This window comes from Heterodontus francisci, unplaced genomic scaffold (assembly GCF_036365525.1).
Source record: "Heterodontus francisci isolate sHetFra1 unplaced genomic scaffold, sHetFra1.hap1 HAP1_SCAFFOLD_1056, whole genome shotgun sequence".
Lineage (NCBI taxonomy): Eukaryota > Metazoa > Chordata > Chondrichthyes > Heterodontiformes > Heterodontidae > Heterodontus > Heterodontus francisci.
This window is the reverse complement of record NW_027140829.1, coordinates 105,819-130,296: the sequence shown is the minus strand read 5'-3', so window position 1 is coordinate 130,296 and position 24,478 is coordinate 105,819. Positions and strand designations below refer to the sequence as shown.

Genomic DNA, 24,478 nt, shown 5'->3' with positions numbered 1-24,478 from the left:
GACAATGTCCCAGACACTGCCATCACCATCCCTGGGTATGTCCTGTCCCACCGGCAGGACAGACCCACCAGAGGTGGTGGCACAGTGGTATACAGTAGGGAGGGAGTTGCCCTGGGAGTCCTCAACATCGACTCCAGACCCCATGAAGTCTCATGGCATCAGGTCAAATATGGGCAAGGAAACCTCCTACTGATTACCACCTACCGCCCTTCCTCAGCTGATGAGTCAATACTCCTCCATATTGAACAGCACTTGGAGGAAGTACTGAGGGTGGAAAGGGCACAAAATGTACTCTGGGTGGGGGACTTCAATGTCCATCACCAAGAGTGGCTCGGTAGCACCACTACTGACTGAGCTGGCCGAGTCCTAAAGGACATAGCTGCTAGACTGGGTCTGCGGCAGGTGGTGGGGGAACCAACACGAGGGAAAAACATACTTGACCTTGTCCTTACCAATCTGCCTGCCGCAGATGCATCTGTCCATGACAGTATTGGTCGGAGTGACCACCGCACAGTCCTTGTGGAGACGAAGTCCCGCCTTCACATTGAGGATACCCTCCATCGTGTTGTGTGGCACTACCACCGTGCTGAATGGGATAGATTTCAAACAGATCCAGCAATGCAAAACTGGGTATCCATGAGGCGCTGTGGGCCATCAGCAGCAGCAGAATTGTACTCAACCACAATCTGTAACCTCATGGCCCGGCATATCCCCCACTCTACCATTACCATCAAGCCGGGAGACCAACCCTGGTTCAATGAAGAGTGCAGGAGAGCATGCCAGGAGCAGCACCAGGCAGACCTCAAAATGAGGTGTCAACCTGGTGAAGCTACAACCCAGGACTACTTGCATGCCAAACTGCGTAAGCAGCATGCAATAGACAAAGCTAAGCGATCCCATAACCAACGGATCAGATCTCAGCTCTGCAGTCCTGCCACATCCAGCCGTGAATGGTGGTGGACAATTAAACAACTAACTGGAGGAGGTGGCTCCACAAATATCCCCATCCTCAATCAGTGTGAAAGATGAGGCAGAAGCATTTGCAACAATCTTCAGCCAGAAGTGTCAAGTTGATGATCCATCTCAGCCTCCTCCTGAAGTCCCCAGCATCACAGATGTCAGACTTCAGCCAATTCGATTCACTCCGCGTGATATCAAGAAACGACTGAAGGCACTGGATACTGCAAAAGCTATGGGCCCTGACAATATTCCGGCAGTAGTACTGAAGACCTGTGCTCCAGAACTTGCCGTGCCCCTAGCCAAGCTGTTCCAGTACAGCTACAACACTGGCATCTACCCTGCAATGTGGAAAATTGCCCAGGTATGTCCTGTACACAAAAAGCAGGACAAGTCCAACCCAGCCAATTACTGCCCCATCAGTCTACTCTCAATCATCAGTAAAGTGATGGAAGGTGTCATCAACAGTGCCATCAAGCAGCACTTGCTCAGCAATAACCTGCTCAGTGACGCTCAGTTTGGGTTCCACCAGGGCCACTCAGCTCCTGACCTCATTACAGCCTTGGTTCAAACATGGACAAAAGAGCTGAACTCAAGAGGTGAGGTGAGAGTGACTGCCCTTGACATCAAGGCAGCATTTGACCGAGTATGGCATCAAGGAGCCCGAGCAAAACTGGAGTCAATGGGAATCGGGGTGAAACCCTCCACTGGCTGGAGTCATACCGAGCGCAAAGGAAGATGGCTGTGGTTGTTGGAGGTCAATCATCTGAGCTCCAGGACATCACTGCAGGAGTCCCTCAGGGTAGTGTCCTAGGCCCAACCATCTTCAGCTGCTTCATCAATGACCTTCCTTCCTTCAATCATCAGGTCAGAAGTGGGGATGCTCGCTGATGATTGCACAATGTTCAGCACCATTCGTGACTCCTCAAATACTGAAGCAGTCCGTGTAGAAATGCAGCAAGACCTGGACAATATCCAGGCTTGGGCTGATAAGTGGCAAGTAACATTCGCGCCACACAAGTGCCAGGCAATGACCATCTCCAACAAGAGAGAATCTAACCATCTCCCCTTGACATTCAATGGCATTACCATCAATGAATCCCTCACTATCAACATCCTAAGGGCTACCATTGACGTGAAACTGAACTGGAGTAGCCATATAAATACCGTGGCTACAATAGCGGGTCAGAGGCTTGGAATCCTGCGGTGAGTAACTCACCGCCTGACTCCCCAAAGCCTGTCCACCATCTACAAGACACAAGTCAGGAGTGTGATGGAATACTCTCCACTTGCCTGGATGGGTGCAGCTCCGACAACACTCAAGAAGCTCGACACCATCCAGGACAAAGCAGCCCACTTGATTGGCACCCCATCTACAAACATTCACTCCCTCCACCACCGACGCACAGTGGCAGCAGTGTGTACCATCTACAAGATGCACTGCAGCAATGCACCAAGGCTCCTTCGACAGCACCTTCCAAACCTGCGACCTCTACCAACTAGAAGGACAAGGGCAGCAAATGCATGGGAACACCACCACCTGCAAGTTCCCATCCAAGTCACACACCATCCTGACTTGGAACTATATCGCCGTTCCTTTACTGTCGCTGGATCAAAATCCTGGAACTCCCTTCCGAACAGCACTGTGGGTGTACCTACCCCACATGGACTGCAGCGGTTCAAGAAGGCAACTCACCACCACCTTCTCAAGGGCAATTAGGGATGGGCAATAAATGCTGGCCTGGGCAGTGACGCCCACATCCCATGAATGAATTAAAAAAAACACTCACACACACACACACACACACACACAAACATTCACATACTCATACACACACGCACAGACACAAATACTCACACACACAAAAACATTCACACACAAAAACACAGACACAAATACTCACACACAGACACAGACACAAATACTCACACACAAAAACATTCACACACAAACACACAGACACAAATACTCACACACACACACACAGACACAAATACTCACACACACAAAAACACAGACACAATTACTCACACACAGGCACAGACACAAATACTCACACACACAAAAACATTCACACACACACACAGACACAAATACTCACACACACAAATACTCACACACACACACACAGACACTCACACACATAGACACTCACACACACAAACACACTCAGACACACACGCTCACACACAAACACTCACACAGACAAACACACACAAATACTCACACATACACTCACACACACACTCACACACACAAACAGTCACACATAAAGATTCAGACACATACACACAAACTCACACTCAAACACTCACACACAAACGCACACACACAAAAACCCACACACTCACACACAAACACCCACCCACACACACACAAACACTCACGCACACAAACACACATGCACACTTTCAAACACACTCACACTCATAAATACTCACACACACTAACACTCACACACACACAAACACTCACGCACACAAACACTCACACTCAATCACTCACATAGACAAACACACGCACACACAAAAACTCACACACACAAACATTTACACACTCACAGACACAAATGCTCACACACAAACGCACACACACAAACAGCCACACACAAACACACATGCACAGGCACAAATCCTCACACACTCACACGCACACACAAATACTCACATATACACTCACACACACAATCATACACACAAACACTCACACGCACAAACACTCACGCACACAAACACTCACGCACACTAACACTCACACACACAAACACACTCAAACACCCTCACAATTTCAAACACATTCACACTCATAAATACTCACACACACTAACACTCACACACATACACACTCACACACACACACACCCACACACACAAACATTCACACAGACAATCACGCAAACACAGAAACTCACACACACACAAACACTCACAGACACAAAAGCTCACACACTCACATACAAATGCAAACGCACACACACTCACACACACAAACAGCCACACACAAACACACATGCACAGGCACAAATCCTCACACACTCACACGCACACACAAATACTCACACATACACTCACACACACAGTCATACACATAAGTACTCACGCACACAAACACTCATGCACACAAACACAAATGCTCACACACTCACACACAAATGCACACACACTCACACAAACACACACGCAAACACACTCAAACACAAATACTCACGCACACACAAACACACACACAAACACTCACATGCACACACAAACACTCACACACAAATACTCACACACACACACACACTCACACACAAATACTCACACACACACACACACACAGTCACACACATAAGTACTCATACACACAAACACTCACTCAAACACACAAACACACTCAAAATTTCAAACACACACACACACTCACACGCATAAATACTCATTCACACAAAACGCAAACACTCACACACACAAACACTCACGCACTCAAACACTCACACACGCACGCACAGAAACAAATACGCACACACACACACGCACACACTCATATACACACACACACACAAAGATTCAGACACATACAAACACTCACACACACACTCTCACACACACAAACAAACACTCACACACTCATACACTCACACACACAAAAGCCAGACACAAACACTCACAAACACACACACAGGCACAGACACAAATACTCACACACTCACACACACAAACACTCACACACTCACTCACACACACACAAACACACTCGAACAGGCAATCACACACACACTCACACAAACACGCTCAAACAAAATCACACCCTCACACACACAAACACACACACACAAATACTCACACATACACTCACACACACAGTCACACACACAAACACTCACACAGACAAACACGTATACACAAACACTCACACACGCACAGCCACAAACGCACACACACTCACACACACAAATACTCACACAAACACTCTCAAACACACAAACACACTCAAAATTTCAAACACACTCGTACACACTCATACTCATAAATACTCACACACATAAAAACTCACTCACACACACGCACAGAAACAAATACTCACGCACACACACATACACGCACACACAAAGATTCAGACACATACACACACACAAACACTCACACACACACATTCACACACAGATACACCTACACACACACTCATACTCACAAATACTCACACACACACTCACACGCATAAATACTCACACAAAACCCAGACACAAACACTCACACACAAACACACACAGGCACAGACACAAATACTCACACACTCACAAACACACTCGAACAATCACTCACACACACACACACTCACACAAACACACTCAAACAAAATCACACACTCACACACACACACACACACTCACACAAACACAAACACACTCAAAATTTCAAACACACTCATACATACTCACACTCAAATACTCACACACACAAAAACTCTCACACACAAACACTCACACTCACACACACACACAGAAACAAATAGTCACCCGCACAAACACTCACACACACACTCACACACAAACACACTCGAACGGACAATCACTCACACACACACGCACACAAACACACTCAAACAAAATCACACACTCACTAACACACACTCACACAAACAGTGACATACTTACTCACACACACACACACTCACTCACACACAAACACTCATACACACACACTCACACACGCACAAACAAATACACACACACACGCACAAACACATGCACTCACACACACAAACACTCACACATAAACACTCACACTCAAACACTCACACAGACAAAAACGCGCAGACAAAAACTCACACCGTCTCAGACACAAAAGCTCACACACAAACACTAACGCACACAAACACACTCACACACAAACACATGCACAAATACTCACATGCACAAACACAAACACACACACTCACACACTCACACACACACACAAACACTCACTCAAACACACACACACATAAATACTCACACATACAAAACCCAGACACAAACACTCACACACAAACACTCACACACACTCACACAAAATCACACACTCAAACACACTCACACACACAAACACACATGTACACAAACACACACACAAACACTCTCACACACACGCACAAACACTCACACACACAACCACTCACACTCACACAAGCACTCACACACACACAAACAATCTCACACACATACACTCACACACACTCTCTCACAGACACACACTCAAACACACACTCAAACACACACTCAAACACACTCACACACAAACACACATGTACACACACACACACTCACACACAAATACACATACAAACACTCACACACACTTGCACGCGCAAACACTCTCATACTCACAGACACAAACACACACACACACACACTCACACATAAACACACTCACACACAAACACACACAACCACACACACACACGCACTCATACGCACATACACTCACACACACACTCTCTCACACAAACAAACACTGACACACACCCACACACACTCACTCACAAAAACACTGACACACACACACGTAGTTAGAGGGATGCTGGTTTGTTCCTTTCATGCCACACAAACAAACGCAGGGATGGAGAGACACTCCGTTAAATACCGTGATGCTTTCTCTGTCGACATCCTCTGAGGGAAGGGCGGGATCTATCAGCCTTTTCCGTGGTGGGATCAGTGGTGGTGCATACTGTAATGACATTTCATACATCCATTCATTACATCCAGATTGCTAAAGATTAGGAAGACTGAAGACATTGTTTTCAGTCCCCACTCCAATCTCCGTGCCCGAGCTCCCGACTCCATCCCTCTCCCTGGAAACAGTCTGAGATTAATGCAGTCTCTTCACAATCTTGGTGTCACATTTGACCCCGAGATGAGTTTCTGATCTCATATTCACACCATCACTAAGACCGTCTATTTCCACCTCTGTAACATGACCCGACTTCGCCCCTGTCTCAGCTCATCTGAAACCCTCATTCATGCCTTCGTTACCTCTAGACTTGACCATTCCAACACACTCCTGGCTGCTCTCCCACATTCTACCCTCTGTAAACATGAGCTCATCGAAACTCAGCTGTCCCCGTGTCCTAACTCACACCCAGTCCTGTTCCCCTATCACCCCCTGTGTTCACTGACCGACACTGGCTCCCGGTCAAACAACACCTCGATTTTAAACTTCTCATCCTTGTTTTCAAATCACTCCATCACCTCACCCCTCCCTATCTCTGTAAACTCCTCCAGACCCTACACCCCTCCCTATCTCTGTAAACTCCTCCAGATCCTACACCCCTCCCTATCTCTGTAACCTCCTCCAGACCCTACACCCCTCCCTATCTCTGTAAACTCCTCCAGACCCGACACCCCTCCCTATCTCTGTAACCTCCTCCAGCCCCTACACCCCTCCCTATCTCTGTGACCTCCTCCAGATCCTACACCCCTCCCTATCTCTGTAACCTCCTCCAGCCCCTACACCCCTCCCTATCTCTCTAACCTCCTCCAGAACCGACACCCCTCCCTATCTCTGTAACCTCCTCCAGCCCCGACAACCCTCCCTATCTCTGTAACCTCCTCCAGCCCCTACACCCCTCCCTCTCTCTGTAACCTCCTCCAGCCCCTACACCCCTCCGAGATCTCTGTAACCTCCTCCAGCCCCTACACCCCTCCGAGATCTCTGTAACCTCCTCCAGCCCCTACACCCCTCCCTATCTCTGTAACCTCCTCCAGACCCTACACCCCTCCCTATCTCTGTAACCTCCTCCAGACCCTACACCCCTCCCTATCTCTGTAACCTCCTCCAGCCCCTACACCCCTCCCTATCTCTGTAAACTCCTCCAGACCCTACACCCCTCCCTATCTCTGTAACCTCCTCCAGCCCCTAAACCCCTCCTTATCTCTGTAACCTCCTCCAGCACCTACACCCCTCCCTATCTCTGTAACCTCCTCCAGCCCCTAGACCCCTCCCTATCTCTGTAACCTCCTCCAGCCCCTACACCCCTCCCTATCTCTGTAACCTCCTCCAGCCCCTAGACCCCTCCCTATCTCTGTAACCTCCTCCAGCCCCTACACCCCTCCCTATCTCTGTAACCTACTCCAGCCATAACACCCCTCCCTATCTCTGTAACCTCCTCCAGCCCCTACACCCCTCCCTATCTCTGGAACATCCTCCAGCCCCTCCACCCCTCCCTATCTCTGTAACCTCCTCCAGCCCCTCCACCCCTCCCTATCTCTGTAACCTCCTCCAGCCCCTCCACCCCTCCCTATCTCTGTAACCTCCTCCAGCCCCTACACCCCTCCCTATCTCTGGAACCTCTTCCAGCCCCTCCACCCCTCCCTATCTCTGTAACCTCCTCCAGTCCCTACACCCCTCCCTATCTCTGTAACCTCCTCCAGCCCCGACACCCCTCCCTATCTCTGTAACCTCCTCCAGCCCCTACACCCCTCCCTATCTCTGTAACCTCCTCCAGCCCCGACACCCCTCCCTATCTCTGTAACCTCCTCCAGCCCCGACACCCCTCCCCATCTCTGTAACCTCCTCCAGCCCTCACACCCCTCCCTATCTCTGTAACCTCCTCCAGACCCTACACCCTCCCTGTCTCTGTAACCTCCTCCAGCCCCTACACCCCTCCCTATCTCTGTAACCTCCTCCAGCCCCTACATCCCTCCCTATCTCTGGAACCTCTTCCAGCCCCTCCACCCCTCCCTATCTCTGTAACCTCCTCCAGCCCCTCCACCCCTCCCTATCTCTGTAACCTCCTCCAGCCCCTACACCTCTCCCTATCTCTGTAAACTCCTCCAGACCCTACACCCCTCCCTATCTCTGTAACCTCCTCCAGCCCCTACACCCCTCCCTATCTCTGTAACCTCCTCCAGCCCCTCCACCCCTCCCTATCTCTGGAACCTCTTCCAGCCCCTCCACCCCTCCCTATCTCTGTAACCTCCTCCAGCCCCTCCACCCCTCCCTATCTCTGTAACCTCCTCCAGCCCTTACACCCTTCCCGATCTCTGTAACCTCCTCCAGCCCCTCCACCCCTCCCTATCTCTGTAACCTGTTCCAGCCCCTCCACCCCTCCCTATCTCTGTAACCTCCTCCAGCCCTTACACCCCTCCCTATCTCTGAAAACTCCTCCAGACCCTACACCCCTCCCTATCTCTGTAACCTCCGCCAGACCCGACACCCCTCCCTATATCTGTAACCTCCTCCAGCCCCTACACCCCTCCCTATCTCTGTAACCTCCTCCAGCCCCTACACCCCTCCGAGATCTCTGTAACCTCCTCCAGCCCCTACACCCCTCCCTATCTCTGTAACCTCCTCCAGCCCCTACACCCCTCCCTATCTCTGTAACCTCCTCCAGCCCCTACACCCCTCCGAGATCTCTGTAACCTCCTCCAGCCCCTACACCCCTCCCTATCTCTGAAACCTCCTCTAGCCCCTACACCCCTCCCTATCTCTGTAACCTCCTCCAGCCCCTACAACCCTCCCTATCTCTGTAACCTCCTCCAGCCCCTACACCCCTCCCTATCACTGTAACCTCCTCCAGCCCCTACACCCCTCCCTATCTCTGAAACCTCCTCTAGCCCCTACACCCCTCCCTATCTCTGTAACCTCCTCCAGCCCCTACAACCCTCCCTATCTCTGTAACCTCCTCCAGCCCCTACACCCCTCCCTATCACTGTAACCTCCTCCAGCCCCTACACCCCTCCCTATCTCTGAAACCTCCTCTAGCCCCTACACCCCTCCCTATCTCTGTAACCTCCTCCAGCCCCTACAACCCTCCCTATCTCTGTAACCTCCTCCAGCCCCTACACCCCTCCCTATCACTGTAACCTCCTCCAGCCCCTACACCCCTCCCTATCTCTGTAACCTCCTCCAGCCCCTACACTCCTCTGAGATCTCTGTGCTCCTACAATTCCAGCCTCTTGCCCATCCCCCGATTCCCATCGCTCCACCATTGGCGGCCGTGCCTTCAGCTGCCTGGGGCCCTAAGCTCTGGAATTCCCTCCCTAAACCTCTCCGCATCTCTCTCTTCTCCTTTAAAACCCTCCTGAAAACCTCCCTCTTTGACTGAGCTTTTAGTCGCCTGTCCCAATATCTCCTTAAGTGGTTTTGGGTCAAATTTCGCCAAACCAAGGGACATGGAGACCAGAACTGTGCACAGTGCTCAAAGTGTGGTCTAACCGAGGGATATGGAGACTGGAACTGTGCACAGTGCTCCAAGTGAGGTCTAACCGAGGGACATGGAGACCAGAACTGTACACAGTGCTCCAAGTGTGGTCTAACCGAGGGATATGGAGACTGGAACTGTACACAGTGCTCCAAGTGTGGTCTAACCGAGGGATGTGGAGTCTGGAACTGTACACAGTGTTCCAAGTGTGGTCTAACCGAGGGATATGGAGACTGGAACTGTGCGCAGTGCTCCAAGTGTGGTCTAACCGAGGGACATGGAGACCAGAACTGTACACAGTGCTCCAAGTGTGGTCGAACCGAGGGATATGGAGACTGGAACTGTACACAGTGCTCCGAGTGTGGTCTAACCGAAGGATATGGAGACTGGAACTGTACACAGTGCTCCAAGTGTGGTCTAACCGAGGGATATGGAGACTGGAACTGTACACAGTGCTCCAAGTGTGGTCGAACCGAGGGATATGGAGACAGGAACTGTACACAGTGCTCCAAGTGTGGTCTAACCGAGAGATATGGAGACTGGAACAGTGCACAGTGCTCCAAGTGTGGTCTAACCGAGGGATATGGAGACTGGAACTGTACACAGTGCTCCAAGTGTGGTCGAACCGAGGGATATGGAGACAGGAACTGTACACAGTGCTCCAAGTGTGGTCTAACCGAGAGATATGGAGACTGGAACTGTACACAGTGCTCCAGGTGTGGTCTAACCAAGGGACATGGAGACCAGAACTGTACACAGTGCTCCAAGTGTGGTCGAACCGAGGGATATGGAGACTGGAACTGTGCACAGTGCTCCCAGTGTGGTCTAACTGAGGGATATGGAGACTGGAACTGTACACAGTGTTCCAAGTGTGGTCTAACCGAGGGATATGGAGACCAGAACTGTACACAGTGCTCCAAGTGTGGTCGAACCGAGGGATATGGAGACTGGAACTGTGCACAGTGCTCCGAGTGTGGTCTAACTGAGGGATATGGAGACTGGAACTGTACACAGTGTTCCAAGTGTGGTCTAACCGAGCGATATGGAGACTGGAACTGTGCACAGTGCTCCGAGTGTGGTCTAACCGAGGGATATGGAGACTGGAACTGTACACAGTGTTCCAAGTGTGGTCTAACCGAGGGATATGGAGACTGGAACTGTGCACAGTGCTCCGAGTGTGGTCTAACTGAGGGATATGGAGACTGGAACTGTACACAGTGTTCCAAGTGTGGTCTAACCGAGGGATATGGAGACCGGAACTGTGCACAGTGCTCCAAGTGTGGTCGAACCGAGGGATATGGAGACTGGAACTGTGCACAGTGCTCAGAGTGTGGTCTAACCGAGGGATATGGAGACTGGAACTGTGCACAGTGCTCCGAGTGTGGTCTAACTGAGGGATATGGAGACTGGAACTGTGCACAGTGCTCCAAGTGTGGTCTAACCGAGGGATATGGAGACTGGAACTGTGCACAGTGCTCCAAGTGTGGTCTAACCAAGGGACATGGAGACCAGAACTGTACACAGTGCTCCGAGTGTGGTCTAACTGAGGGATATGGAGACTGGAACTGTGCACAGTGCTCCGAGTGTGGTCTAACTGAGGGATATGGAGACTGTATCTGTGCGCAGTGCTCCCAGTGTGGTCTAACCGCGGGATATGGAGACTGGAACTGTACACAGTGCTCCGAGTGTGGTCTAACCGAGGGAAGTGGAGACTGGAACTGTACACAGTGTTCCGAGTGTGGTCTAACTGAGGGATATGGAGACTGGAACTGTGCACAGTGATCCGAATGTTGTCTAACCGAGGGATATGGAGCCCGGAACTGTGCACATTGCTCCGAGTGTGGTCTAACCGAGAGATGTGGAGACTGGAACTGTGCACAGTGCTCCGAGTGTGGTCTAACCGAGGGATATGGAGACTGGAACTGTGCACAGTGCTCCGAGTGTGGTCTAACCGAGGGATATGGAGACTGGAACTGTACACAGTGCTCCGAGTGTGGTCTAACCGAGGGATATGGAGACTGGAACTGTACACAGTGCTCCGAGTGTGGTCTAACTGAGGGATATGGAGACTGGAACTGTGCACAGTGATCCGAATGTTGTCTAACCGAGGGATATGGAGCCCGGAACTGTGCACATTGCTCCGAGTGTGGTCTAACCGAGAGATGTGGAGACTGGAACTGTGCACAGTGCTCCGAGTGTGGTCTAACCGAGGGATATGGAGACTGGAACTGTACACAGTGCTCCGAGTGTGGTCTAACTGAGGGATATGGAGACTGGAACTGTGCACAGTGATCCGAATGTTGTCTAACCGAGGGATATGGAGCCCGGAACTGTGCACAGTGCTCCGAGTGTGGTCTAACCGAGAGATGTGGAGACTGGAACTGTGCACAGTGCTCCGAGTGTGGTCTAACCGAGGGATATGGAGACTGGAACTGTGCACAGTGCTCCGAGTGTGGTCTAACCGAGGGATATGGAGACTGGAACTGTGCGCAGTGCTCCGAGTGTGGTCTAACCGAGGGATATGGAGACTGGAACTGTACACAGTGCTCCGAGTGTGGTCTAATCGAGGGATATGGAGACTGGAACTGTGCACATTGCTCCGAGTGTGGTCTAACTGAGGGATGTGGAGACTGGAACTGTACACAGTGCTCAGAGTGTGGTCTAATCGAGGGATATGGAGACTGGAACTGTGCACAGTGCTCCGAGTGTGGTCTAACTGAGGGATGTGGAGACTGGAACTGTACACAGTGCTCCGAGTGTGGTCTAATCGAGGGTTTTGGAGACTGGAACTGTGCACAGTGCTCCAAGTGTGGTCTAACCGAGGGATATGGAGACTGGAACTGTGCACATTGCTCTGAGTGTGGTCTAACCGAGGGATATGGAGACTGGAACTGTGCACAGTGCTCTGAGTGTGGTCTAACTGAGGGATGTGGAGACTGGAACTGTACACAGTGCTCCGAGTGTGGTCTAACCGAGGGATATGGAGACTGGAACTGTGCCACAGTGCTCCGAGTGTGGTCTAACTGAGGGATGTGGAGACTGGAACTGTGCACAGTGCTCCGAGTGTGGTCTAACCGAGGGATATGGAGACTGGAACTGTACACAGTGTTCCAAGTGTGGTCTAACCGAGGGATATGGAGACTGGAACTGTGCACAGTGCTCCGAGTGTGGTCTAACTGAGGGATATGGAGACTGGAACTGTACACAGTGTTCCAAGTGTGGTCTAACCGAGGGATATGGAGACCGGAACTGTGCACAGTGCTCCAAGTGTGGTCGAACCGAGGGATATGGAGACTGGAACTGTGCACAGTGCTCAGAGTGTGGTCTAACCGAGGGATATGGAGACTGGAACTGTGCACAGTGCTCCGAGTGTGGTCTAACTGAGGGATATGGAGACTGGAACTGTGCACAGTGCTCCAAGTGTGGTCTAACCGAGGGATATGGAGACTGGAACTGTGCACAGTGCTCCAAGTGTGGTCTAACCAAGGGACATGGAGACCAGAACTGTACACAGTGCTCCGAGTGTGGTCTAACTGAGGGATATGGAGACTGGAACTGTGCACAGTGCTCCGAGTGTGGTCTAACTGAGGGATATGGAGACTGTATCTGTGCGCAGTGCTCCCAGTGTGGTCTAACCGCGGGATATGGAGACTGGAACTGTACACAGTGCTCCGAGTGTGGTCTAACCGAGGGAAGTGGAGACTGGAACTGTACACAGTGTTCCGAGTGTGGTCTAACTGAGGGATATGGAGACTGGAACTGTGCACAGTGATCCGAATGTTGTCTAACCGAGGGATATGGAGCCCGGAACTGTGCACATTGCTCCGAGTGTGGTCTAACCGAGAGATGTGGAGACTGGAACTGTGCACAGTGCTCCGAGTGTGGTCTAACCGAGGGATATGGAGACTGGAACTGTACACAGTGCTCCGAGTGTGGTCTAACCGAGGGATATGGAGACTGGAACTGTACACAGTGCTCCGAGTGTGGTCTAACCGAGGGATATGGAGACTGGAACTGTACACAGTGCTCCGAGTGTGGTCTAATCGAGGGATATGGAGACTGGAACTGTGCACAGTGATCCGAATGTTGTCTAACCGAGGGATATGGAGCCCGGAACTGTGCACATTGCTCCGAGTGTGGTCTAACCGAGAGATGTGGAGACTGGAACTGTGCACAGTGCTCCGAGTGTGGTCTAACCGAGGGATATGGAGACTGGAACTGTACACAGTGCTCCGAGTGTGGTCTAACTGAGGGATATGGAGACTGGAACTGTGCACAGTGATCCGAATGTTGTCTAACCGAGGGATATGGAGCCCGGAACTGTGCACATTGCTCCGAGTGTGGTCTAACCGAGAGATGTGGAGACTGGAACTGTGCACAGTGCTCCGAGTGTGGTCTAACCGAGGGATATGGAGACTGGAACTGTACACAGTGCTCCGAGTGTGGTCTAACCGAGGGATATGGAGACTGGAACTGTACACAGTGCTCCGAGTGTGGTCTAATCGAGGGATATGGAGACTGGAACTGTGCACATTGCTCCGAGTGTGGTCTAACTGAGGGATGTGGAGACTGGAACTGTACACAGTGCTCAGAGTGTGGTCTAATCGAGGGATATGGAGACTGGAACTGTGCACAGTGCTCCGAGTGTGGTCTAACTGAGGGATGTGGAGACTGGAACTGTACACAGTGCTCCGAGTGTGGTCTAATCGAGGGTTTTGGAGACTGGAACTGTGCACAGTGCTCCAAGTGTGGTCTAACCGAGGGATATGGAGACTGGAACTGTGCACATTGCTCTGAGTGTGGTCTAACCGAGGGATATGGAGACTGGAACTGTGCACAGTGCTCTGAGTGTGGTCTAACTGAGGGATGTGGAGACTGGAACTGTACACAGTGCTCCGAGTGTGGTCTAACCGAGGGATATGGAGACTGGAACTGTGCCACAGTGCTCCGAGTGTGGTCTAACTGAGGGATGTGGAGACTGGAACTGTGCACAGTGCTCCGAGTGTGGTCTAACCGAGGGATATGGAGACTGGAACTGTACACAGTGCTCAGAGTGTGGTCTAATCGAGGGATATGGAGACTGGAACTGTGCACAGTGCTCCGAGTGTGGTCTAACTGAGGGATGTGGAGACTGGAACTGTACACAGTGCTCCGAGTGTGGTCTAACCGAGGGATATGGAGACTGGAAATGTGCACAGTGCTCTGAGTGTGGTCTAACCGAGGGATGTGGAGACTGGAACTGTACACAGTGCTCAGAGTGTGGTCTAATCGAGGGATATGGAGACTGGAACTGTGCACAGTGCTCCGAGTGTGGTCTAACTGAGGGATGTGGAGACTGGAACTGTACACAGTGCTCAGAGTGTGGTCTAATCGAGGGATATGGAGACTGGAACTGTGCACAGTGCTCCGAGTGTGGTCTAACTGAGGGATGTGGAGACTGGAACTGTACACAGTGCTCCGAGTGTGGTCTAATCGAGGGTTTTGGAGACTGGAACTGTGCACAGTGCTCCAAGTGTGGTCTAACTGAGGGATATGGAGACTGGAACTGTGCACATTGCTCCGAGTGTGGTCTAACCGAGGGATGTGGAGACTGGAACTGTGCACAGTGCTCTAAGTGTGGTCTAACCGAGGGATATGGAGACTGGAACTGTGCACAGTGCTCCGAGTGTGGTCTAACTGAGGGATATGGAGACTGGAACTGTGCACAGTGCTCCGAGTGTGGTCTAACCGAGGGATATGGAGACTGGAACTGTGCACAGTGCTTCAAGTATGGTCTAACTGAGGGATATGGAGACTGGAACTGTGCACAGTGCTTCAAGTGTGGTCTATCTTAGGGATATGGAGACCGGAACTGTGCACAGTGCTCCGAGTGTGGTCTAACTGAGGGATATGGAGACTGGAACTGTGCACAGTCCTCCGAGTGTGGTCTAACCGAGGGATGTGGAGACTGGAACTGTGCACAGTGCTCCGAGTGTGGTCTAACTGAGGGATATGGAGACTGGAACTGTGCACAGTGCTTCAAGTGTGGTCTAACTGAGGGATATGGAGACTGGAACTGTGCACAGTGCTCCGAGTGTGGTCTAACCGAGGGATATGGAGACTGGAACTGTGCACAGTGCTCCAAGTGTGGTCTAACCGAGGGATATGGAGACTGGAACTGTGCACAGTGCTCCGAGTGTGGTCTAACCGAGGGATATGGAGACTGGAACTGTGCACAGTGCTCCGAGTGTGGTCTAACTGAGGGATATGGAGACTGGAACTGTGCACAGTGCTCCGAGTGTGGTCTAACTGAGGGATATGGAGACTGGAACTGTGCACAGTGCTCCGAGTGTGGTCTAACTGAGGGATATGGAGACTGGAACTGTGCACAGTGCTCCGAGTGTGGTCTAACTGAGGGATATGGAGACTGGAACTGTACACAGTGCTCCAAGTGTGGTCTAACTGAGGGATATGGGGACTGGAACTGTGCACAGTGCTCCGACTGTGGTCTAACTGAGGGATATGGAGACTGGAACTGTGCACAGTGCTCCGAGTGTGGTCTAACCGAGGGATATGGAGACTGGAACTGTGCACAGTGCTCCGAGTGTGGTCTAACTGAGGGATATGGAGACTGGAACTGTGCACAGTGCTCCGAGTGTGGTCTAACTGAGGGATTATGGAGACTGGAATAGAGTAGGGTGCTCTGTCTGACGTACAGACAGTGTGGGAGATATCCCTCAACATTACCTCCTGAATGTACACCATGCGCCATTCAACAAGATGGAAGAATGGATGAAGTTTCACTCCTGCTGCCCTGTAGAAAAATCAGAGAGGAACATGAGAAAGCTTGACAAACTTACAATGGAATACTAACTGCCACCGCACTGCTGTCTATCTGCCAGCACTTTCGCCCTCTCTCTCAAGGTGATATCTGTACACTGACTGGTGTCTCTCAGTCCCTCTCTCTCAGGGTGATATCTGTACACTGACTGGTGTCTCTCAGTCCCCTCTCTCTCAGGGTGATATCTGTACACTGACTGGTGTCTCTCAGTCCCCTCTCTCACAGGGTGATATCTGTACACTGACTGGTGTCTCTCAGTCCCCTCTCTCTCAGGGTGATATCTGTACACTGACTGGTGTCTCTCAGTCCCTCTCTCTCAGGGTGATATCTGTACACTGACTGGTGTCTCTCAGTCCCCTCTCTCTCAGGGTGATATCTGTACACTGACTGGTGTCTCTCAGTCCCCTCTCTCTCAGGGTGATATCTGTACACTGACTGGTGTCTCTCAGTCCCCCCTCTCTCAGGGTGATATCTGTACACTGACTGGTGTCTCTCAGTCCCCTCTCTCTCAGGGTGATATCTGTACACTGACTGGTGTCTCTCTGTCCCCCCTCTCTCAGGGTGATATCTGTACACTGACTGGTGTCTCTCAGTCCCCTCTCTCTCAGGGTGATATCTGTACACTGACTGGTGTCTCTCTGTCCCCTCTCTCTCAGGGTGATATCAGTACACTAACTGGTGTCTCTCAGTCCCCTCTCTCTCAGGGTGATATCTGTACACTGACTGGTGTCTCTCAGTCCCCTCTCTCTCAGGGTGATATCTGTACACTGACTGGTGTCTCTCAGTCCCCTCTCTCTCAGGGTGATATCTGTACACTGACTGGTGTTTCTCTGTCCCCTCTCTCTCGGAGATATCTGGACACTGACTGGTGTCTCTCAGTCCCCTCTCTCTCAGGGTGATATCTGTACACTGACTGGTGTCTCTCAGTCCCCTCTCTCTCAGGGTGATATCTGTACACTGACTGGTGTCTCTCAGTCCCTCTCTCTCAGGGTGATATCTGTACACTGACTGGTGTCTCTCAGTCCCATCTCTCAGGGAGATATCTGTACACTGACTGGTGTCTCTCAGTCCCCTCTCTCTCAGGGTGATATCTGTACACTGACTGGTGTCTCTCAGTCCCCTCTCTCTCAGGGTGATATCTGTACACTGACTGGTGTCTCTCAGTCCCCTCTCTCTCAGGGTGATATCTGTACACTGACTGGTGTCTCTCTGTCCCTTCTCTCTCAGGGTGATATCAGTACACTGACTGGTGTCTCTCAGTCCCCTCTCTCTCAGGGTGATATCTGTACACTGACTGGTGTCTCTCAGTCCCCTCTCTCTCAGGGTGATATCTGTACACTGACTGGTGTCTCTCAGTCCCCTCTCTCTCAGGGTGATATCTGTACACTGACTGGTGTTTCTCCGTCCCCTCTCTCTCGGAGATATCTGTACACTGACTGGTGTCTCTCAGTCCCCTCTCTCTCAGGGTGATATCTGTACACTGACTGGTGTCTCTCAGTCCCCTCTCTCTCAGGGTGATATCTGTACACTGACTGGTGTCTCTCAGTCCCCTCTCTCTCAGGGTGATATCTGTACACTGACTGGTGTCTCTCAGTCCCCTCTCTCTCAGGGTGATATCTGTACACTGACTGGTGTCTCTCAGTCCCCTCTCTCTCAGGGTGATATCTGTACAGTGACTGGTGTCTCTCAGTCCCCTCTCTCTCTCAGGGTGATATCTGTACACTGACTGGTGTCTCTCAGTCCCCCTCTCTCTCAGGGAGATATCTGTACAGTGACTGGTGTCTCTCAGTCCCCTCTCTCTCTCAGGGTGATATCTGTACACTGACTGGTGTCTCTCAGTCCCCTCTCTCTCAGGGTGATATCTGTACACTGACTGGTGTCTCTCATTTTGGGGTCTGAATTTCTGTTAATGGATGATAAATTCCTTGTATTTCAAGATAACAGGGTGACCAGGTTTTTGGTGTTAATTTGTTAAGTGAATTCTCGTGTGTATGCATAAGGATAACCCAGCCAGCACTGGCTGTGGGTGTTGTCTAGAGAGCAGTCGTGAGCTCTGTGACAAGCCATAAACAATCTCCACCCAAGCATCCTAGTCTCAGTGTCTTCTTCACAAACTGGCTTCGAGATTTCTCTAACATTGGTCGCAGAGAGTGGTGCCTGAAAGTGAAGATTGGAGACTAAGATGTGTTTTCAGACGGGAGATTAGATTTGGAGTTTTTTTTGAGAAGGCTATATTTGAAGGTTTCTTTTGAAGAAAGAAGACTGAAACCAAGTGTCAGGTGTCGGGATATGATTTTCTATCACTGTTTTGTGAAGCTGAACCTTACGATCAATGGAAGAATGAGGTTGATATATGGACACAGGTTACGTCTTTATCTACAATCAAGGAAGGAATGACCCTTGAACTTTCACTTCCTGCCAGAAGCAAGATCAGGGGCAAAGTGTTCTCGGAGCTGGAAGCTCATCATTTGGACAATGAGGAAGGTTTGGACAAACTCCTGAAATATATGGCTAAAATTTATATGAAAGATGACTTACCGTCTGTGAGGCCTGGTCGGACTTTGATAAATTTAGAAAAATGGATGGTTCTTCCATAGAAGAATATATCATGGAGTTTAACCAACTATATTCAAGGCTGCAGTGACTCTGCTTGGAAATTCCTAGATCCGTACTTGCCTCCAAATTGTTGGATTGTGCTAGGATATTGAACAGGGATAGGCTCTTGGTATTAACCGGAGCTCGACTCAATGGAATAGAGACGCTGTTTGATCAGACCTCTGACGCCCTGAAAAAGAGTTTCGGGAAAACGTTCCTTTCCGGCCGCCTTCATGGTGTAGATGGGCTCTTCAGCGGTGACACCGAAGGTGGAGGATACAACGCTAGCTGCATTCCGAGGCCGTTCAGGTACGGGGCCCAAGCGTCAGTAGGAAAGGAGAAACACACGCAAAACGAATGAGGATCGAGACCCTTTTGGCAGCTATAACAGATGGCAGGCATTGGGGAATTATGGCAGAAGGATGAACCCCAGGAATAACCAAGGGGTGGTCGACAGGTGTTTCCGATGTGACTCAAAGTATCACTATGCGTTGAATTGTGGAAAAAGGAATAAGAGGGTTTTTGAGATGGCACATGACGTGGAAGGTTCTAGAAGTTGAGGATGATGCTCCTGATCAATCAGAAGGAATTGTACTGGTGACGAGAAGCTTCAATCCGGTAATGTGTGTCCTCGTCACAGACTCGTTCAACTGTGCAGTACTAGACAGTGTGTGTACATCCACCGTCTGTGGAGTGAACTGGTTAAGGTGTTGCATGGATTCTTTAAGTAAGGAAAACCAAAGAATACGACATTTCTACCTGTTTCAGGTTTAGGGATGACAACACATTGAAATCACTAACAAGAGGGGTAATTCTGTGTAAAATAGCGGGGGTAAACCATTTTATTAGTACGGATGTAGTACCCTTTGCTGTTAAGTAAACCGTCCATGAAAAAGGCTCGGATGAAACTGGTACGGAACATGGTAAGGCAAATCCGTAGCTTTGCAGTTTACACAGTCGGGACATTATTGTATTCCTTTAGCGAGACCCAACATCTCCAAGCAGGATGTTAAAGAAGTATTAATGGCATCCCGGGGGTAGGGATTTAAAGGAGAAAAGCAAATTATTTCAAAACTACATCGAGAGTTGGCACATCCGTCTCCTCATAGGTTGAACGATTCTGTTAAAAGATGCAGGGGTCATAGATGATGGCGACACCAAACTTATCAAAGATATCCGTGGGAAAATGTGATATCGGTTAAAAAAAAAGACAGGAGGACACCATGGTGACCCACAGCGAGTCTCCCATTAGCAAGGGACTTTAATGAAACCGTAGCGATGGACTTGACAGTATGGGATAAAGGCAGAAATATTTTTCTTCTACACTTTATAGACAATGGCGACCGGATTCAGTCTGTCAACGGTAATTTATAGTAAAGACGTAAATGTAATGGTAGACAAGATAATGGAAAGGTGGACAGGAACGGGACTGGGAGCACCAGTTAGGTTTCTAACTGACAACGGTGGAGAACATACCAACGATGAGTTCAGGAGTATGTGTGAGAATATGAATATTGTAGCAATGCACACGGCAGCAGAAAATCCTTTTAGTGATGGGATTTGAGAGAGACGTCATGCTGTGACTGACAACATGCTCTACAAAATGGTTGCCGACCAGTAAGTTGACTGCTGCTCTGGCATGGGCAGTACACGAGAGAAACACACTTCAAATGGTTGGGGGCTCGACAGCCCCCATCAATCAGTTTATGGCAGGAATCCGAAAATACCCTCGGCAATGTGGGGTCATCCCCCGGCTTTAGAGGGGACTACAGTTAGTTCAATTTTGGCGGTAGATTTGAATGCCATGCACGCAGGGAGAAGAGCGTTTATTAAGGTGGGGGGGGGTGGGGGGGGGGGGGGGAGGGGGGCTCCGAGAAAGCCCGGAGAGCTTTGAGGAATCGGATCAGGCCATCAGGAAAGAATGTTGATACTGGGGGATAGGGTGTATTAGACAAGGCAGAAAGAATGGAGAGGCCCAGGAAAGGTTATAGACACTGATGGCAAAACGGGGATTTTACAACATGTCAACCAAACCATTAGAGTACATTCCTCACGGCTTATTGGCACTGATTATAAACTGACAGAATCTGAATAAATGATGGACACTGATGATGCACCCATGTACTTCGTATGCACACGTGTTAGATCTTTGCGAACAGCAGATTGTAGCAGATAATGGGTGAACTGAGAGTGGACCAAGTGATAGTGAAGATCCAGATAAGGCCATTTATCCCAAAGATCAACTACCGAAAGTTGGGACTAGACTGATGTATGTGCCAGAAGGGGACTAGTGAATGGAGGGAAGCCACTATTCCCGGAAGAGCAGGAAAGGCCACAGGGAAATACAAACATTGGTTGAATGTGCAAGACGAGGGACGGGATATCAGACCTATAGATGGGCAGAAGGAAGTGAAAATGTGGAAGGCCAGAAAAAGTAGTGCAAGTTCAGACAGTGGGCCTGAAGATGGTCACAGTCCAAGGATAAAGGTCACGAACTTGTGAAAGGACGTCTGGTTGTCGGAGGGACAGGTCGAGTAGTAGCAGTCCAGAAAGGGACAGGAACTCTAGTCCGGGACGTGGTTTCACAAGAGCAAGGACCAGAGAGCAGGCGAGGAGAGCCACAAGACGTAGGAGACCTTACGATAGAGAAGTTCCAGTGGCTACGAACAAGTTGGTAAATTGATAAAGGATGCCAAGCAAAAAGAGCTGGACAGTTGGAGATAGTTTGGCGTATACACGGAGGAGCCAGATAGAGGACAACCAGCATTGTCCCACAGATGGATCCGTACAGCGAACCTACTTGCCGATGGTACGCCTAAAGCGAAGGCCAGAATTGCAGCTCGGGGAGTTGAGGAACGACTGGGCGATTAAAATGTTAGAGTGGAATCCCCAGCAGCAGGAAAAGCAAGTTTGAGGATTTACTTAGCCCTTTTAGCGACACACTCGTGGGAATGTAAGTCCACTCAGCACTTTTGCAAGAGCAGAAATCTCAAAGGGAAGTATTTTTAAAGCCACCAAAAGAAGCTGGGGATATAGATGGGAAATTACGGAAGCTCAGCAAGTGTGTTTATGGGATAAATGATGCATCCAGGGTGTGGTATTTTTTCAGTTAGGTCCATCCTACTAAAAGCTGGTTGTATTCAACTCAAGGTGAATGTGATAATGCTTTATTGGTACAATGAGGGAAAACTAGCCGGCATCTTCTTGATGCATGTAGCCGATTTTCTGTGGGGAGGGTCTGAGGCATTTGAGAAATTCGTGGTGGATAAAGTGCTACAGGAATTTAAAAGTGTAACTCGGGCTTCCGGGGCTTTTAAATATATAGGGTGGAACATTAGGCAGACTAAGTTGGGAGTAACCCTAGTGAACGTTAACAGGATCCCGATAAATCAGGCCAGATCCTCACAAAAGGACGACTCTGAAATAATGGAAGAAGTAGACCAGGTAAGGATCTTAATGGGGCAGTTGAACTGGTTGTGTCCACAAACCCGTCCGGATGCTTGCTACGATGTGTTAGAATTGAGCACCGTGCTGAAACACGCTACTGTTGAGGGAAGCGCTGAAAGCAAATAAGACCGTGAAGAGTTTGAGTTTAGACAAATGTACACTTAAGGTTCCAGCAGTGGGCGACTCAGAAGAGATGAAATTGGTTATTTTTTTTAGTGAAGCCTCACACGCCAATCTTCCCGATCGTTATTCGAAGTGCAGTTGGCTTCATTATACTTTTGGTGGGAAGAAAATGTTGTCCGTTAGCCTGGGAATCGAAGAAAATAAGGAGGATAGTTCAAAACACCTCAGCTGCTGAGACACTTGAGCTGATAGAAGTGATTGATATGGCGATGTATTTATCGAGTATTTTAGAGGAACTCTATAAGGGAACATTGGAGTTATCCTATAGAATGCTACATAGATATCCATTCTCTCTGGGACAATGTCTAGTCGACAAAAAGTGTCGCAGAAAAGACGTCAAGGATTGATCTCGCAAGTATAAAAGAAATGTTGGAACGAAAAGACATTTCCAAAATAAAGTGGGTTGACGCAAAGTCATCGGTTGTCGGATTGTTTTACTGAGCGAGGTCCTTGTTCGAAAAAACTAGGAAAATGTGGACTTTTATTTTAACGATACGATCACTTTTCCTTTAAACAAATTTTTTTAATGATAAGTAAATGAAAGTTAATGATAAATAAAGGAAAATGTGTCATTATTTTGTTTTTTATTTCTTTTTCTTAGAAATATATATGTATTTAATTCAAAGAAAAAAAGGGGAATCTGTTAGGGTCTGAAGTTCTGTTAATGGATGATAAACACCTGGTCTCGTTCATTGTATTCAAGTGTGTTTATAGAACCAGCCAGCCAGCACTGGCTGTGGGTGTTAGGAGAGCAGAAGTAAGCTCTGTGACAAGCAATAAACAATCTCCACCCAAGCATCCTAGTCTCAGTGTCTTCACAAACAGGCTCGGAGATTTCTCTCACATCTCTGACCCTCACACTGAGCCAAAGGCACAGTGCGATTTCCCTGCCGGTGCTGAATTTGCCCGCCTGACAGATACGTACCCGACAGAGCAGCATCCCAGCCTGTGTCTCACATCATGCTCCAGCAAGCCTCTCAACAGCGATGTCAGCTCGGGTGTGAAGGTCTCTGGCAGTTCGAGGGGCTGGGAGACACAGAAACAGAGAGCGAGAGAGAAACAGAGAGCATGTGGGACAGAGACACATGGAGATAGAGAGAGACACAGGTAAAGAAAGAAAGAGAATGAATGAGAGGAGCCGGAGGTAAAAGGGGGAAAATGAAAGGGTGATTGAGAACACATTGAATTTCCAGCATTGTACAGTGGGAGTGAACGGGAAGGGGTTTGATCCGTTGGGATTGTGTACAGTGGGAGTGAAGGGGAAGGGGTTTGATCCATTGGGATTGTGTACCGTGGGAGTGAAGGGGAAGGGG

At 49.6% G+C, this 24,478-nt stretch overlaps 1 protein-coding gene across 1 annotated transcript in view; it reads right to left on the bottom strand.

Moving 5' to 3' along the window:
* Positions 1-24,478, bottom strand: part of LOC137361231 (beta-adrenergic receptor kinase 1-like) — a 174,289-nt gene that overhangs the window by 44,345 nt on the left and 105,466 nt on the right. Inside the window, exons 15-17 of the mRNA XM_068026137.1 lie at positions 24,091-24,191; positions 16,847-16,913; positions 6,562-6,645 (exon numbers count right to left, since the gene is read on the bottom strand). Coding sequence (XP_067882238.1) covers positions 6,562-6,645; positions 16,847-16,913; positions 24,091-24,191 — 252 coding nt within the window. The remainder of the gene's footprint in view (positions 1-6,561; positions 6,646-16,846; positions 16,914-24,090; positions 24,192-24,478) is intronic.